This window comes from Dermochelys coriacea, chromosome 18, assembly GCF_009764565.3.
Source record: "Dermochelys coriacea isolate rDerCor1 chromosome 18, rDerCor1.pri.v4, whole genome shotgun sequence".
Classification (NCBI taxonomy): Eukaryota; Metazoa; Chordata; order Testudines; family Dermochelyidae; genus Dermochelys; species Dermochelys coriacea.
The window spans coordinates 17,376,473-17,390,647 of record NC_050085.1 but is presented as its reverse complement, the minus strand read 5'-3'; the positions used below and the strand labels follow the sequence as shown (position 1 = coordinate 17,390,647).

Here is a 14,175-nt window from a genome sequence, read left to right as displayed (position 1 = left end):
TGACTAGTCTGACTTGTACTAGAAGAAGCAAAGAGGCTCAGCTGGGGTTGGAAGTGAGTGCTAGTTTTAACACAAACCTACCAAGCCAAGGAATTCTGCACCAACTTTTGGCATTTAGTATCAGTTTTTTTCTTTTTTTTTTTAAACTGTTTTCTATGGCATTTTTTTTTTTTGGGCCTGAGTTGTAGAAGGCTCAATTAAGCCTTCCCCTGCCCTGGTAGTGGGGTGAGGAGCATTCTGAGACCAGATTGAAAGAACAGAAAGAGAGAAAATCAAGATCCAACCAAATAACTGGAATCTGGCTCCTAACATCTGCACCTGGCTTCGTAAAAACCACTCCTGTTTTGTCAGTCTATTGATGGTACTGCATGAACGAGGGGCTTGAGTTGTACTTCAGATTTGCAGCTCCCATTGGCTTCAGTTGGAGTTGTCCCTGGTTCAGCATATCTGCAAACTGGCACAGAAATCCTGGTGTTTGGTAAAAGGAGTTCATGAGTATATGGAACACTCTCTTCTGCTGGCTGAAGCAATTAGGGATGTTTTGTACAGCAAACTTCACAAACACAAGAAGTTACTTGTTTGATTCCAGCCCAAATGGAAACTTAATGACTGAGTTAAGGCTCCTGCAAAAGACATTTAATGAAGGGAAATGATAGTGATATTCACCCTGAACTGCACCTGGTACCGCCGTATGGTTGGGATTGCCTTTCTCAGATCACATGCCACTGACATGCTGACATGCTTTGCTGCCCAAGTAGCCTTCTTGCTCAACTTACATTCCTCCCTGCTGGAGATTAAATGGTATAGGGACACACCACATCACTGACTCCACTTAGCTGCAGACAAAACAGAGCAAGGGCCTGATGTTGCTGTCATACGCTGGAAGTCAAGTTTGGCTGTGGACCTCAAAAGAAATAGGAGTCCAAGGCTATTGTGTGTGACTACATTGATGGAACAAGATTCTTAAACATCCTCCTTGCCAGCCAATTGATTTTGAGAGTCCTCAACAGGTTCCCCCAATGCTAAACCCTTCTCACTTGTGTTGAATAGTGATTTCCCAGCCAGCCTGGGAATTGGCCTCTGCAACTTGTCTTTTGCTCAGTGGATTAGTTTAGCAGGCTGGCCTGTCTGGGAAGTGTGGTCTAGCAAATAGAGCATTGGACTAGGAAGTCAGGGAACCTGGATTGTATTACTGGCCTGGTGGGTGACATTGGGCAAGTCACTTCAGCTTAGATCCTCCTTTCATTCTGATGGGAATGAGGTGCCTAAAATACCTTTGAGGATCTGGGCTGCCATCTCCCTGTGCCTCAGTTTCCCCATCTGCAAAATGGGAATGATACTGACCTCTTTGTAAAGTGCTTTGAGCTCTACTGATGAAAAATGTTAGATAAGAGCTAGGTATTATTAAAATAACTTGGTTCAGCAGGTGTGGCTCACAGCCCAGTCTTCCCTTCCCCAAGCTTTCCATCCTCCTTGGTGAGAGATCTTGCACAAGCAATCTCCAAGGTCTACACCCACAAGTTTGGCAGCAGGCCCTTTCTGCAAATGATGTGCAGGAAGCTCCTGCTGGGGGTGCTAAGTTAGCAACTTAAATATCATAGCTGTGCTCTGATTAGGAAACTGGTGCTCTCTAGGGGTTGCCAACATTGTTGCCGGTACAATGAGTATCATATCTCCCCTGCCAGTGCTAGCATATTTTGTACTGGAACTTGATACAGAATTCAGGGTTCATGCTCTCTCTAACTTGCCAATATGGTTTCTGACACATAGTGCTATTTTTGCAGAAAGCTACATGAGTTCTGAAATGCTGCACAAGTTAATCCTGCCTCTTTCACAACCTATCTACAACACAGCCTCCTCTATCTACAAAGACTCCTGCTGTTTTGCTTACATACATTCCCCTCTTAAACAGAGCTGAGGTAACGGTCCCAAACACTGCACTTTGCAATGATACTGTAGTTGACTTTCAGAGTATTCCTGTTGTACAGAGTGATTCAATGTAATATGATGCAGTTAAGGGGAAGCTCCTTATGTCAAAGCACTGAGATTTGAAACTAAGTTAAGTAGTGAGTAGAGCTGGTTTGACGATACCCCTCCCCTGCTCTCCAAAACTGGGGATTTTCAGGTTTTGTTTTTTCACAAACAAATTGGAAAATTTCAAAAGAGATGGAAATTTTCAGCACATTTGTTTGTTGAGAAAAAGGGCTATTTTCCATTCAATTTTTCAAATAAAATTTTTTTACTCTCAGTACAGTTATTGGTTGTATTTGCATTCTATTTGTATTCAGACAGCACAGGCTAAAATTCTCAAAGTTTTGCACTGGGATTAGTGTAAAACCTGATGGATTCTCTGTGGTGTGTCTCTTTTGCCCGTCCCAGAGTCCCGGTGAGGTACATGGATATGATGAGATGGGCCTAGGACATTACGCAATGAATTGCAATGTGCTAATTGTAATTCTGGTCATTGTGAAATTGTCCTAATTAAAACCAGATTTTACTGTAAGGAGAGAGGGGGTATATCTCCATCTTCCACCACTTCTTGTTACTCACTTTGGCTCCTGTGGATCTGTTTCATGGAGATGTTGCAAGGATAAATACAGTAGTGACTGAGGGTGCTCAGGTTCTAAGGGCATAGGCCATAGAACTGCCTGAGGTAGGTCAGGCAGGGCAACCTGCCCCACTGCTCCTCAAGTCTGATTTGGAGGGTGGTGCTTTCAAGTGTATTAAGTCTCTGCAGCCATTTGCGTCCCAGGTATTGCTGCTGAGACTTGCCAAAACAGGCTGGAGGTTTGGTGATATGGAAGCTACCAACTGGACTAAGGTCCTGATTCTGCAAAGCACCGTATGCAAATGAACCCCTGCACCTGACCAGAGACCTGCTGAAGTCTGTGGGACTCTGTGCAGATGCTGGGGCCTGCTCACATTGTAGGACTGATGCTTACAGTTCACTGCTCAACTCATTTCACATTCTAGCTCCTATTCCCAGGTGATCAAGTGGGGAGTGCAGCTCCCCCTCCTGTCCTGTCCCCTACCACAGATCCCCCAGCCTCCTTGGCTGGCGAGGTGAGAGCTTCTCTTCTTCAATCTGCTGCCCATTGCCGAGGTACAAAGGACTAGCCAAGCACTCCCTACCACCCCCGAGGACAACTTGTGCTTGTTTATGGTACAGACTGGCACCATCTGAATAATGAAACCATGTCAGGAACCCTCCCAACGCCCCTGTGAAGTAGGCAAGTAAAATTATTCCCTAAAGAGCCAGTAGCCTGCATTGCATAGGAGGCTTTATTAGCTAACAAGTGCTGGGAAGTTACCACCACTGAAGGGTTTGTGGCCATGATGGGAAGAAATATTAAACCTACTCTCAATTATCTTATAATTGGTCTGTTGGGAAGCTGGTGGTTTTCAGGAAGCTGGGGGATTTCCCAGGGCAGCTTAGGGAAAGCATTACCCACTGGTGAACTGTGCTTGTTCAAAATCAACATAAAGATAGGTTTGAAAAAATATTTGCTTATTTTACTTAAGAGGTGAATGAAAGGAGAGCCCTAGAGGGTTAAAAGGAAAGACCAAGCTAGTAAATAAAGATGAGATATTAGGAATCAAAGAGAGAGAGAGAGTCCTTCATGTTTGGACACAGGGTCTGTTCAGACTAGTAGTGATTGGGACAGGGAAAATTTCCTAAGGAGGGGAGATAACCATGGACTCTAGAGGAATGTTCCTGTGATTGCATTGCTGGAACAGAGTGAAGGCCTGTTGTTGCATAAGAAGAGCATATAGGTGCAAGAGATCTAGTGGGATCCTTGACTGAGCATGAGATGGGTGCTGTGTGAGCTCTTCATGTCGTCTCAGAGCTGGTAGAAACAAGTCACATTTGCTCACTGACCAAAGCAAGTGTGGTGAGCTTGAGGAGTCATTTGAGGATGTGATTGGTGGCTGCTGGAGTAAGACAAGGACTGGTCTGGACAGTGTTTTGTGGATAAAAGCAAAGCCTCTTTGAAATCTATGGATATGTGTATGCTGCCTGCTTGAACTATCCTGTACTGGAGGGCTGTGTGCTATGGAAAATACTATGGACCCATTCATAATTACCCTAGGACAAAAAGGCCCCAATCCCCCACTGAGGCCTCTCGGCATTAGTGCAATGCAAATATACAATAGGCTAAAGAAGACTGCCAATCATATTTTCAATGATGTCTGAGCTTTGTAGATGCCAAAAAAAACCCTAGCTGTTCAGGTCTCTGAATCAGCATGGAAAGAATGGTTTCTGAAAAGCCATTGGATTGTGCCACTTGCAAACTGAGCTCAGTTCTACTCCTGCCTGTGAGATAGCATTTGTTTAGGCCTGGTCTACATAAACAGTCTCAACTCTCTTAATTTAAATCAGTTTAAAAACTGGACACTCTTATTTTGGTTATTGCTGTTTTAGCTTAAGCTGATTCCCAATTTATTTAAGCTGCACTGCAATAAATCTGGTTTAAATTGAACTAAGCGTGTCCGCACAGGGGTTTGCACTAGATTAACTAAATCAGTTTAAAATCACATCTTTAGTTAAACCATTGCAACATATATGTTCCTCAAATATAGTCCAAAACCACAACTGCTGCCTTTTGAGTGTTTGTCTTCAGGTGAATATCTTCACTTGACTACAGTTCTTCATTTCAATAACCTCCTGAGGCAGGAGGAAGAGTCCTAGCTCTTATGCAGAAATAAGCACTACGTTCAGTTCACAGGGTAGCATATGCTTTTGGCCAGAGATCCTGTGAGCTTCCCCCTTCCTCCCCACCAGCAAGAGTTGAGTGTTGGGTCTTCTGAATTTAAAAAGTTTTATAGAGCAAGAGGGTACAGATAGGTTAGAAGAAATAACTTCTAGTTCATTCTAAAATATAGGGCAAATGGCCAGATTTTTCCAAGGTATTTGGATCTAAAGTGGCAGACAAGCACCAAATGGATTTTCAAAAGTGCCATCTGCACCTTTAGGTGCCTAAATATTTTTGAAAATCTGGCCCACAATGAACAGCGCATGAGCCAGGATGGACCAATTCCCTAGTGCTTTCTCCTGACTTAATAGCTTGCTTTAACCCACTTGTACTCGAGAGCACAGACATGCAGTGTTACCAGGATTCCTTCTGCTTTCCCCAAGTCCAATGCCCTTCCCCTTATATGCTATGCTCTTGGTTCAGAACCAGCTTGCAGCATTATAAGCTTTTCCATCTGTTACCCAACCCTGACTGCATCTTTTCACAGGTTTCCTCAATGTTTTTCCAAGCCCACTTGAAACACTGAATTATTGTGAGCTTGAAATTCAGTGCAATGTGACTCATGTTCTCAGGCACTCCCTCGGGTAGCTTTATTTAGTCTACCATGCAGAAGTGAAGTTTAGGCATTTCTAACCAAGGTGTGAACTCTTTTTGAGATGGATAAAAGTAGGTGTGGACCTGGGAGCAATTCTCAGTCCCAGGAATGATTTATACAGGAGAAGTGAGAGTCCTGGCAAAGCACATGCATTCCTTTCCCAAGTACACTGTGTTCCTGTCACAGGACTCTTTAAAGCCATATTGGAAAAACCTTCTTTATAAAGTTTATTAATAAACATAAATTATGGCTCCTGTACAATTTCCATGGCCCAAAATAGCTTCCTTGAATAACTGAATCTGTCCTGCAAGAGCTTCCACACCTGTTGTGAGAGGAGTCTCTCAGCTCTGCTCTGGTCTGTAGCTTCCTCCTGCTGTGAATGCCAGGTGAAGTTCCTCAGACTTGGATAGTGTGTGAGTGGTGTTCAGAGACATCTCCAGATCACAGCATCTTGAGAGGAATTGCAGCCCTTGCAGGTGAGGGTGTCTAGGAAGGATCTTTGTAACAAAGGATATAATTCTTCTGCAGAACTCTACTGAACAAGCTTAAAGGATTCTCCAGTCATCATGGCTACAAACTCTGAGAGGGAGAGAACCATAGAGAAGGCAGGATTTATTAGCCTCAACTTGTGCTCTTGGCACAAGCCATAGAGTGGGTTAATCACAGGTTGACAGGGCAAGGAGCACTGCAGGATACTTCTATAACGCTCACTCAGTAAGATGGGCCTGACGCACCACAGGGACAGGAGTTGGATTCTTGTTGGCTAAATAGTTCTTTGTTCATTGAAATCTGAATTTCCAAAGGTTGGGATTTGCTCCAGAAGTTGAAGGGGATCCCCTCTTTCATCGCATCCCATGCATCCCTGTCGCCCAGCTCTATGCTCAGACCATGGGGCAAATTCTCTGATGCAGCTCCACTGAAGTCACTAGGGTGATGACAGCAGAGAACAAGCCCTACCAAAATCTTTGCAAATGTAGTAGGTTTTTTAGTGTAATGACACAATCATTAGTTCAGAGCAAAGATGAAGGTCTCATCCAAAGGCCATTGGAGTCTATGGGAGTCTTTAAATTGCCTTGGGTAAATTTTTTTTAATTGGCTTTATTGGCTAAGTGCAGTGGGAGGGCTGCCTCTGATACTGTAATATTTTCCCTTCCAGTTAAAGGATGGCAAGAGCAATTTCTTTTGCACATCTCACAAGAATCTCGCCTCCCTCTTTCAGTGGGAATTTGCCTGCTCAGCTCTCACCTGAAGAGAATTGTTAGTGTGAAACTGACAGAACCTTAGTTACATGGCACCTCAAATGAAATGCCAGAGCATTCAAAAATAAACCATCAGCAATGCAGCCCCGATGGCTTCATTTTTACCCCTCTGGCTCTTTAGTGAGAAAATGGCTCATGCCAAGCTGGTGCTGTCAAGGCAAGTTCTGCTATGCTGTAAGGAACTTTGAGGAGCTAATTAAGCTGTCAGCCATTGTTAGAGATAAGCCTCTCACCCCTGCGTTGCCTCTGCTTCTCCCAGACAAAGTGCTCCCCCGGCACTGGCAACATACATCTGTGATAAACAGGAAATTTCACATTGTGGCAAATGGGGGTGGAAACCGAACATGTCGACATAAAAAGCAGTTTGAGTTGGGCCTGAATTGCGCTCCTGCATCTGGACTTCCCCAAACCTTAGGAAAGTTCAGACCTAAATCCAAACTTTGCACATTGAGCCCTTCTTCTACCCCCTTTTCTTTTTGTACAGCCATTTGTGTAGTTGAATGGCCTCCTTCCCTACCTCCTTCTGCTCCACAATGGCCTGCTTGAGATGGCAGTGAACATACCAGAAAACCGGCAAGAAGACATCAGAATAGGAGGAGCAGGATGGCAGTTGTTAGGACAGGGAGCAGGTGGTTATATTAAAGAGAGGAATGTGGTCCAATGATCTAAACACAGGGCTGAAAGCCAGGAACTCCCAGGCTTTAATCCTGGCTCACTTTCTGGCCTTGGGCACATCACTGTGAAGGTATCTATAAAATGGAGGTAATTTGATGATGGGATTAATTTATATTTGTAGAACATCCCAAGGATGAAAAGGAATGTAAACCCTCATGCTTAACAGCCCAAGCCAACCTCTAACTAATGAGAGGTTTGGGAAGGCACTCCCTCGATGGGCAGATTGTTGAACTATGGGATTTCTCTACAGCAGCTGGGGCCAGCCATTGACAGAAAGGATAATGGTAAGATGAACCACATGTCTGAGCTGGTGCAGCTGTACCTGTGTTTCTAAAGAGCTACCCAGTATAAGGACTCAGTATTATTAGGGCATATTCATTCATGAAACCAAATTTCTGTTCACCTTCTATTGAAGAACAGAGAAATATTAAATTTCTGAAAGCAATACTGTATTAATAAAAAGACAGTGTAGTGAGACATCCAAAATCTCTGTAACAAATCCAAACTCTTTCCAGGAAGTCTGACTAATGTATCAATAATGGGTTGGTACTGTGATCTCTTTCTGCTGTATGCTTCTACTGCCTTCTGCTGAAAGGTCAGATAAAATGCATTGTGGTTGCATTAAACTCAACTACTTATTGACCAGTCTTTTAATGTCAATCCAAACCATGAACAGATATTATTCCAATGCTTTCCGGTTGCATTGGGAATGGCAGCAGATTTTTGTTGAAGACTGAAGGCACAGAATTTTTTTTGAGCAGAGGGTTGGACTAGATGACCTCCTATGGTCCCTTCCAACCCTGATATTCTATGATTCTAAATAAAAAATGGTTTCACACAGACCGTAAATGTCACATAGATAAATTATTTTGGAGGAGCAGATGAATCCTCTAGAATTCTGCTATATAAATCACATCACTGACAAATGAATGTTCATGTACTTTAGTCCCCATTTTTCTTGTTACAGGAAGAACTCCTTAACTGGAGAGTTTGGTTTCCTTAATGAATATTTTAAAGTTAATTTAGTGCTGGTGATAGGTGCTAGATTATCAGTCCTGAAGTCACATCTATTTAGAACTCACAACACACACAGAGGCCATACTTTTCAAGCCAATAGTGATTTTGGAATCCTAGCTTGAAACAGCTTAAAGGAGCTTGATTTTCAGACAGTGCTGAACACCCGGCCTCTGAAAATCAAGCCCCTTTAACCTGTCTCAAGTTGGGTACCCAAAACTGAGGCAATCATAATCACTGGTCACTTTTTAAAATCTTGTTAAATCCACTTCACAAACATTGTCTAATTAACCTTCACAAACCCTCCTAAGAGATAAGAAAATATTATCCCCATTTGGGTGGCCGGAGGAGGGAAGAGGAAGACGGGGAGGGAGGGCCACACAAAGTCATGGGGATTCAGGCACAAAGAGGTTAAGTGAATTTCCCAAGGTCACAGAGGGAGTCGGTGTCAAAGCCAATATTAGAACTCAGCCCTATGTCCTAGACCACACATCCCTCTCACAGTTGCATGACACGGTCTGTGTGGAATACATCCACCTAGTCAAAATGGGTGACTCCCGTGGGCAAAGCTTCTGAGTAAGGCAAGACGGATCCAAGACTGCTGACTACAGGCTATTGGGAGTAATCTTCCCAGTGAACCTTTCATTTGCCAAAGAGTCTTGTGTATGGATACTATACCTTCATAATCAATGGTTCCATCTCCATCCTTATCAGCTTCTTTCATCATCAGTTCAGCCTCCTGTTCATTTAGTGGTTCTCCAGCATTCATCAGTACATACCTAAAAATACAGACCAAATCTGGCAATACTTTGCCCTTCATAGGTGAATTTCAAACCACTTTACAAATATGAACTTCTTCCTGTCAACTCTCAGAGGTAGGTATTTAAGTGCATTTTACAAGTGGGGAAATTGAGGCATGGAGTGGATATGTCACTTGGCCAAGGTCAAACATGACCTAATTTTCAGAAGTTGAGCGTACCTACAACTCCAATTAAAGTGAATGGGAGTGACAAGTGATCAGCACCTCTGAAAATCTCAGTCATGGCATATCAACGGTAAAACAAGTAATTAAACCCCGAAGTCCTGATTCCCAGTCCCCTACTTTAACCATTAGCCCACACTTATGGCGTACTCTGTTCATATTCTAATGGAAAACCTGCACAGAATTATGGCAATAAACATTCAAGTGACCACACACAGTGTCACACAAGTGAGAGATGGCAAAGCCCTATTAAGCGATTTGGATTAAGATTGTTCCTTACAGTGTCTATTTTAGTGCATTGTCTATTTCCAACCCCAACACAAACAGAAACTTGAGATGTTGTGATCCCACTTAGTGAAGAAAAATAGTTCTTGAAATCTCACCCATGGTATTAGCCCATGAGTCTCAGAATTCTGATCCTAAATAAAGCCTGGACTGGCCAATCACAAACTCTCAGATACAGAATTAGTCCTGTATGTATCTGTAGACATGGGCATAGAACAGCTAACACCAGCTTTCAGCATGAAAGGAAACCTAATTCACCAAGGCATGATATTTCCATACAGATCTTTAGCCGATGTAAGAAAACACACATTTATCCAAGTGTCCCTGGGGCTGTTGCAGCTTTGTAAGGATTGCTAGTATCTTGTACATGTCAGGACACAAAAGCACGCTGGATATTATTGCCCCTGTCTCATCTGGCTATGTTCTGCTTGCTGAATTGTAATGCATACAGGCAATCGTGCCTGCCATGTGCTTGGTGCGTAATTCAAAGTCAGGGAGGCAATTTCCATCATCAAAGCACATTGATGATCCACAGACCAAAGCAGTCATAGAAGCTCACTGTCATGAAAGATCTTCAAAGCAGTGTTCCTGTCCTTGGGGGAAAGGTGAGGGGAATAAGGGCACCAGCACTGTTCACTCTTGAGTTGAAATAATGTCAAGGTAATATTTAAATTTTTTTTTCTTTCGTTGAAACATCATGTGAGTTGGGAAAATAGAAATCATTAGAACAGCACAGGCTGGGGCCTGAAGCCAGATTTCCCAAGGAGTTCAAGGCCTGATTTCCAAGTGGTCAGCACCCTCTTGGGGCCAGATTTTCAAAAGAACCCAGCACAAAAAATGCATCCAACCTGCTGAGATCTTTTGAAAATCTGACCTTTAGTGTGAAAATGGGAAACAACTGGATGCTGAGCACTTTCTGGCCTTGTTGACAAAGTCATTGATTGTCCTAGCTCTATGCCCATGAAAGGGTAGAACAGTCAGAACAATCTTGCTTTTCCAGCATAATTATGGCTAATGTATTCATTTCCTTTTGAATGGCTAGCAATGAAGGTTTCTTTTAGGACTCTACAGGAGCCTGAAGCCTGCACTAGCTCTCTTGGAACTTACTGTAGTACAAACTGCGTAGCTCCTCTGATTCTGCCAGCTTTGGTAGCTTGAAGCTTTGAGGCAAATCCCAGGCTTTTTAAATTAAAGAATGTTTGTTTTCTTTCCTTATCAAGGACAAGTTCTGAGGATGTTAAACAATCTGGAACCTTGTGTCTGAATGATAAACACAAACATTTCCAAGCTACATGCCTCCTTTTTTACACATTTATAAACAGGAGCTTGATTAATGCTCATTAACCAAAGGAATATTTGCCTATGATATGACCTTGAGTTAGCTAAATGCATTAATCTTTTCCAGTCTAATAGATATCTTTTTCATATCCATATGGAAATCTAGGTTAATTTCAAAGTGAAGAACAGAAACATTTGCTACTTTTATAAAGTGATCTTTTAATTTTTTCTGTTTCTTTTTATCTTTTTTTTCTTTTATTGTTGCCTTTTTGTTTTGTTCTTACTGTGTTGGTTAATTCTTAGTTTTGATTGTTATTGATAATACAAAGAGCAAGAAACTCAGCTGGTGAAATCAGCATAGCTTCAATGGAGAGATGTCATTTTATGCCTTCTGAAGACATAATCTAGAGACTGTTCATTCATATTAGAGCTGAGCAAATGACTTATTTGACTAATTTCTTTTCACAAATTGTCTGCTAATAGCTTAAAGATTTTTCTTCGATGTGCTAGTTATTTTAAATGATTAACAGAATAATTTCTGTGAATGATTCTTGGTTCCTAGTTTGCTCATTTACTATTCAATCTTTGAGATGTGTTGAATGGTTTGATTGGTCACATGGTATCTTTGTTTTATGCATGGCAGCTAAGGTTTCCAATATGATTTCACAATTTCAGAAAATAGTCTCTCCACATTTGACTTAAATTCACTGTTTCTGCCAATATTCTTACCAGGAAACTTGTTTGCGAACATAGTCTCTGAAAGATAACAAAAAGTCATGCAAACATAGAATAAACATGTTAATCTAAAAATCTGAATGAAGATTCATGAGAATTTGTTTTTTTCATTTTTCACCAGCTCTGATTGCTGTTTCAGTTGATCATGTGTTCTTTGGAATGTAACTTTCATAGATCTCTATGTCAGAGTAATTCAGACATATGGACCTTGATCTTTTGGAAACACTGAACATTTGCGGAAAAAAATCCTATCTAGAACATCTCAACTGGACAGTAAAATAACATCAAGATAAATCCAATTTTCGGGGTCTAAATCAGTCAGTTTGTCAATCTGGAGTCCAGTGGCAAACTCAGATATTGACTGGGTGTTGAGATCCCAGTACCTGTTCTGCCTTTCCAAAGCTTCAGCATTCCTCTTCCTACTTTAAAGGCATGGTCTGTTCCTGACTTGTAATTCAATGGGAGTTGGATTTAGCATCATGCAGAAGCAGGCCCATATTTTCATACCTTCAGGAAGTCTGCTACTTACTTGAGTGTATTCCAATCAATGTAGCCTTTGTGTTCCTTATCAAAGACCTTGAATGCTGCCCTCAGCTCTTCATCCTGGTTTTTAGCCTTTTCATGATAAATGCCCATCAAAACCAGAAAACTGTCACAGTTGAAGGTGCCCTTATCTAAAAAAACAACAAAGCACTAGGGTACATTAACATGCTAGTCATTAAGAAGCAGTCTAGTTAGGGTCTATCTTGCCTTGTAGATTCCTCTTGTGAACCACAGAACCTGGGCAGCTCAACACATTGGTTTCAGGGTAGGAAATATAGTAAAAGATAGGACCAGGGGAGGTTCTTACTGTCTTTGTCCACTTCCTTTGCCATTGTCACCAGCTCTCTCTTGGTTGGGTTGATTCCCATCAAGCTCATAAGCTTCTCCAGTTCATCTGTTTTCACTAGCCCATTGCCCTCCTCATCAAACATCTCGAAGACGCCTTTGTACTCTGTTATCTGCTCTGGTGTCAGTGTCTCAGCCTGTGTGGAAAGGAATAAACCAAAAGGTCTGTGCCAGCTTCCAATAATTTTCTAGTTAGATGTGCTCAGTAATGTGCAGGAGGAAACACAACCAGCAGGGTCATTAGGCAAGGGGCTAAGCTAAAAGCACAGAACACAGGGTATGTGCAAGAGAGTAATCTAACTAATGTGATTCTTATGATCTGCTATCTCATGAAGCACCAGTGATAGGAAAAATACATTATTCTATACATCATTTGAAAGCTGGGGCTCTTGAAATGGTTACTAGTCCCTCAGACCAGCCAAAAATATGTGTCATCAGAGACCATTTACCAAATGGGACAGCTTGCTTTCCATTATACAAAGAATTTTCATGTTTCAGAGTAGCAGTTGTGTTAGTCTATATCCACAAAAAGAAAAGGAGTACTTGTGGCACCTGAGAGACTAACAAATTTATTTGAGCATAAGCTTTTGTGAGCTACAGCTCACTTCATCGGATGCATCCAATGAAATGAGCTGTAGCTCATGAAAGCTTATGCTCAATAAATTTGTTAGTCTCTCAGGTGCCACAAGTACTCCTTTTTTCAAGAATTTCATGTTACTCCAATCCTAAATCATGGCCTAAATGAGGAGTGGGAGTTTGAGTGCCAAGTGCTATTAATGATTAGAACAGGGAGTGGGGAGTGTTAGGATGGGGTTACAAGTTAGCTGGTCTTTGGAGAATAAGAACATGATTGATGGTCTTTTCTGCTGAGGCCAGCCTGGTAGCTGTTGGAGGTAGCTGCAGTCTACAAGTGTTCAGCTATTTGTTTTTTAAATGGTAGCCCCAGAGTCCACAAAGGAGCCATGATGGGAGAAAGATCTGACATGGCTTTTAAAAGACTGTTCTCTGACATACGTAAGAGTAAGAGCTGCCCAGAGACCTGCGCTAAAAATTTGAAAATGAAGATCTCCCTGTCAACCATCAGAGTGGAGTCTCTGCTACAGATTTGTGGCATTTGATCAGTTCATGCATCTGGCTCCCTGGAGAAGGGTTGGGTCTATATTTAATTTGCTCATAGTTGACTGGGTGGGGGAGGGAAAGTAAGCAGGGAACACTTACTGAGTCTGCTCCTTTTCTCTCTTTACCATCCTTCCCTCCACCAGTACAGAGAGTTGTTTGTTCCACCCCCAGGCCAGTGGTACGGCAGACATGTTGTTATCTACTGAGCCTTTCTATCAGGATAGTACCTATGGGTATATCTAGATCCTCTCTAAAGGAAGGCTGGAAATTGGTCTTGTACCATATCCAGGGTAGTTCAGATGCAGGCTCCATTTGATCCAAACAGCCAGTGCTTTATTCCCTAACATAGTGAAGTACCCAAGGCCACTTCCCAAAGCCAGCGATAGAGACTGGGAATGGATGAGTCATTACACAAAGTAAAACTATTTCCCTATGGTATTTCTCCCCCCCACCCCACCCCCCACTGTTCCTCTGATATTCTTGTTAACTGCTGGAATTAGCCTACCTTGCTTGTCACCATGAAAGGTTTTCCTCCTTCCCCCCCCTGCTGTTGGTGATGGCTTATTTTAAGTGATCACTCTCCTTACAGTG

At 42.3% G+C, this 14,175-nt stretch overlaps 1 protein-coding gene across 2 annotated transcripts in view; it reads right to left on the bottom strand.

Moving 5' to 3' along the window:
- Positions 1-174: 174 nt before the first annotated feature.
- CALML6 (calmodulin like 6) overlaps positions 175-14,175 on the bottom strand; it is a 75,548-nt gene continuing 61,547 nt past the window's right edge. Inside the window, exons 4-7 of one of the 2 annotated variants that reach the window (XM_043500224.1) lie at positions 12,428-12,602; positions 12,107-12,251; positions 8,976-9,076; positions 175-5,928 (exon numbers count right to left, since the gene is read on the bottom strand). In XM_043500224.1, coding sequence (XP_043356159.1) covers positions 5,882-5,928; positions 8,976-9,076; positions 12,107-12,251; positions 12,428-12,602 — 468 coding nt within the window. In that variant the 3' untranslated portion in view covers positions 175-5,881. Of the gene's footprint in view, positions 5,929-8,975; positions 9,077-10,132; positions 12,603-14,175 lie in introns of those variants that run through there. The other variant, XR_006276430.1, reaches the window with a different exon arrangement.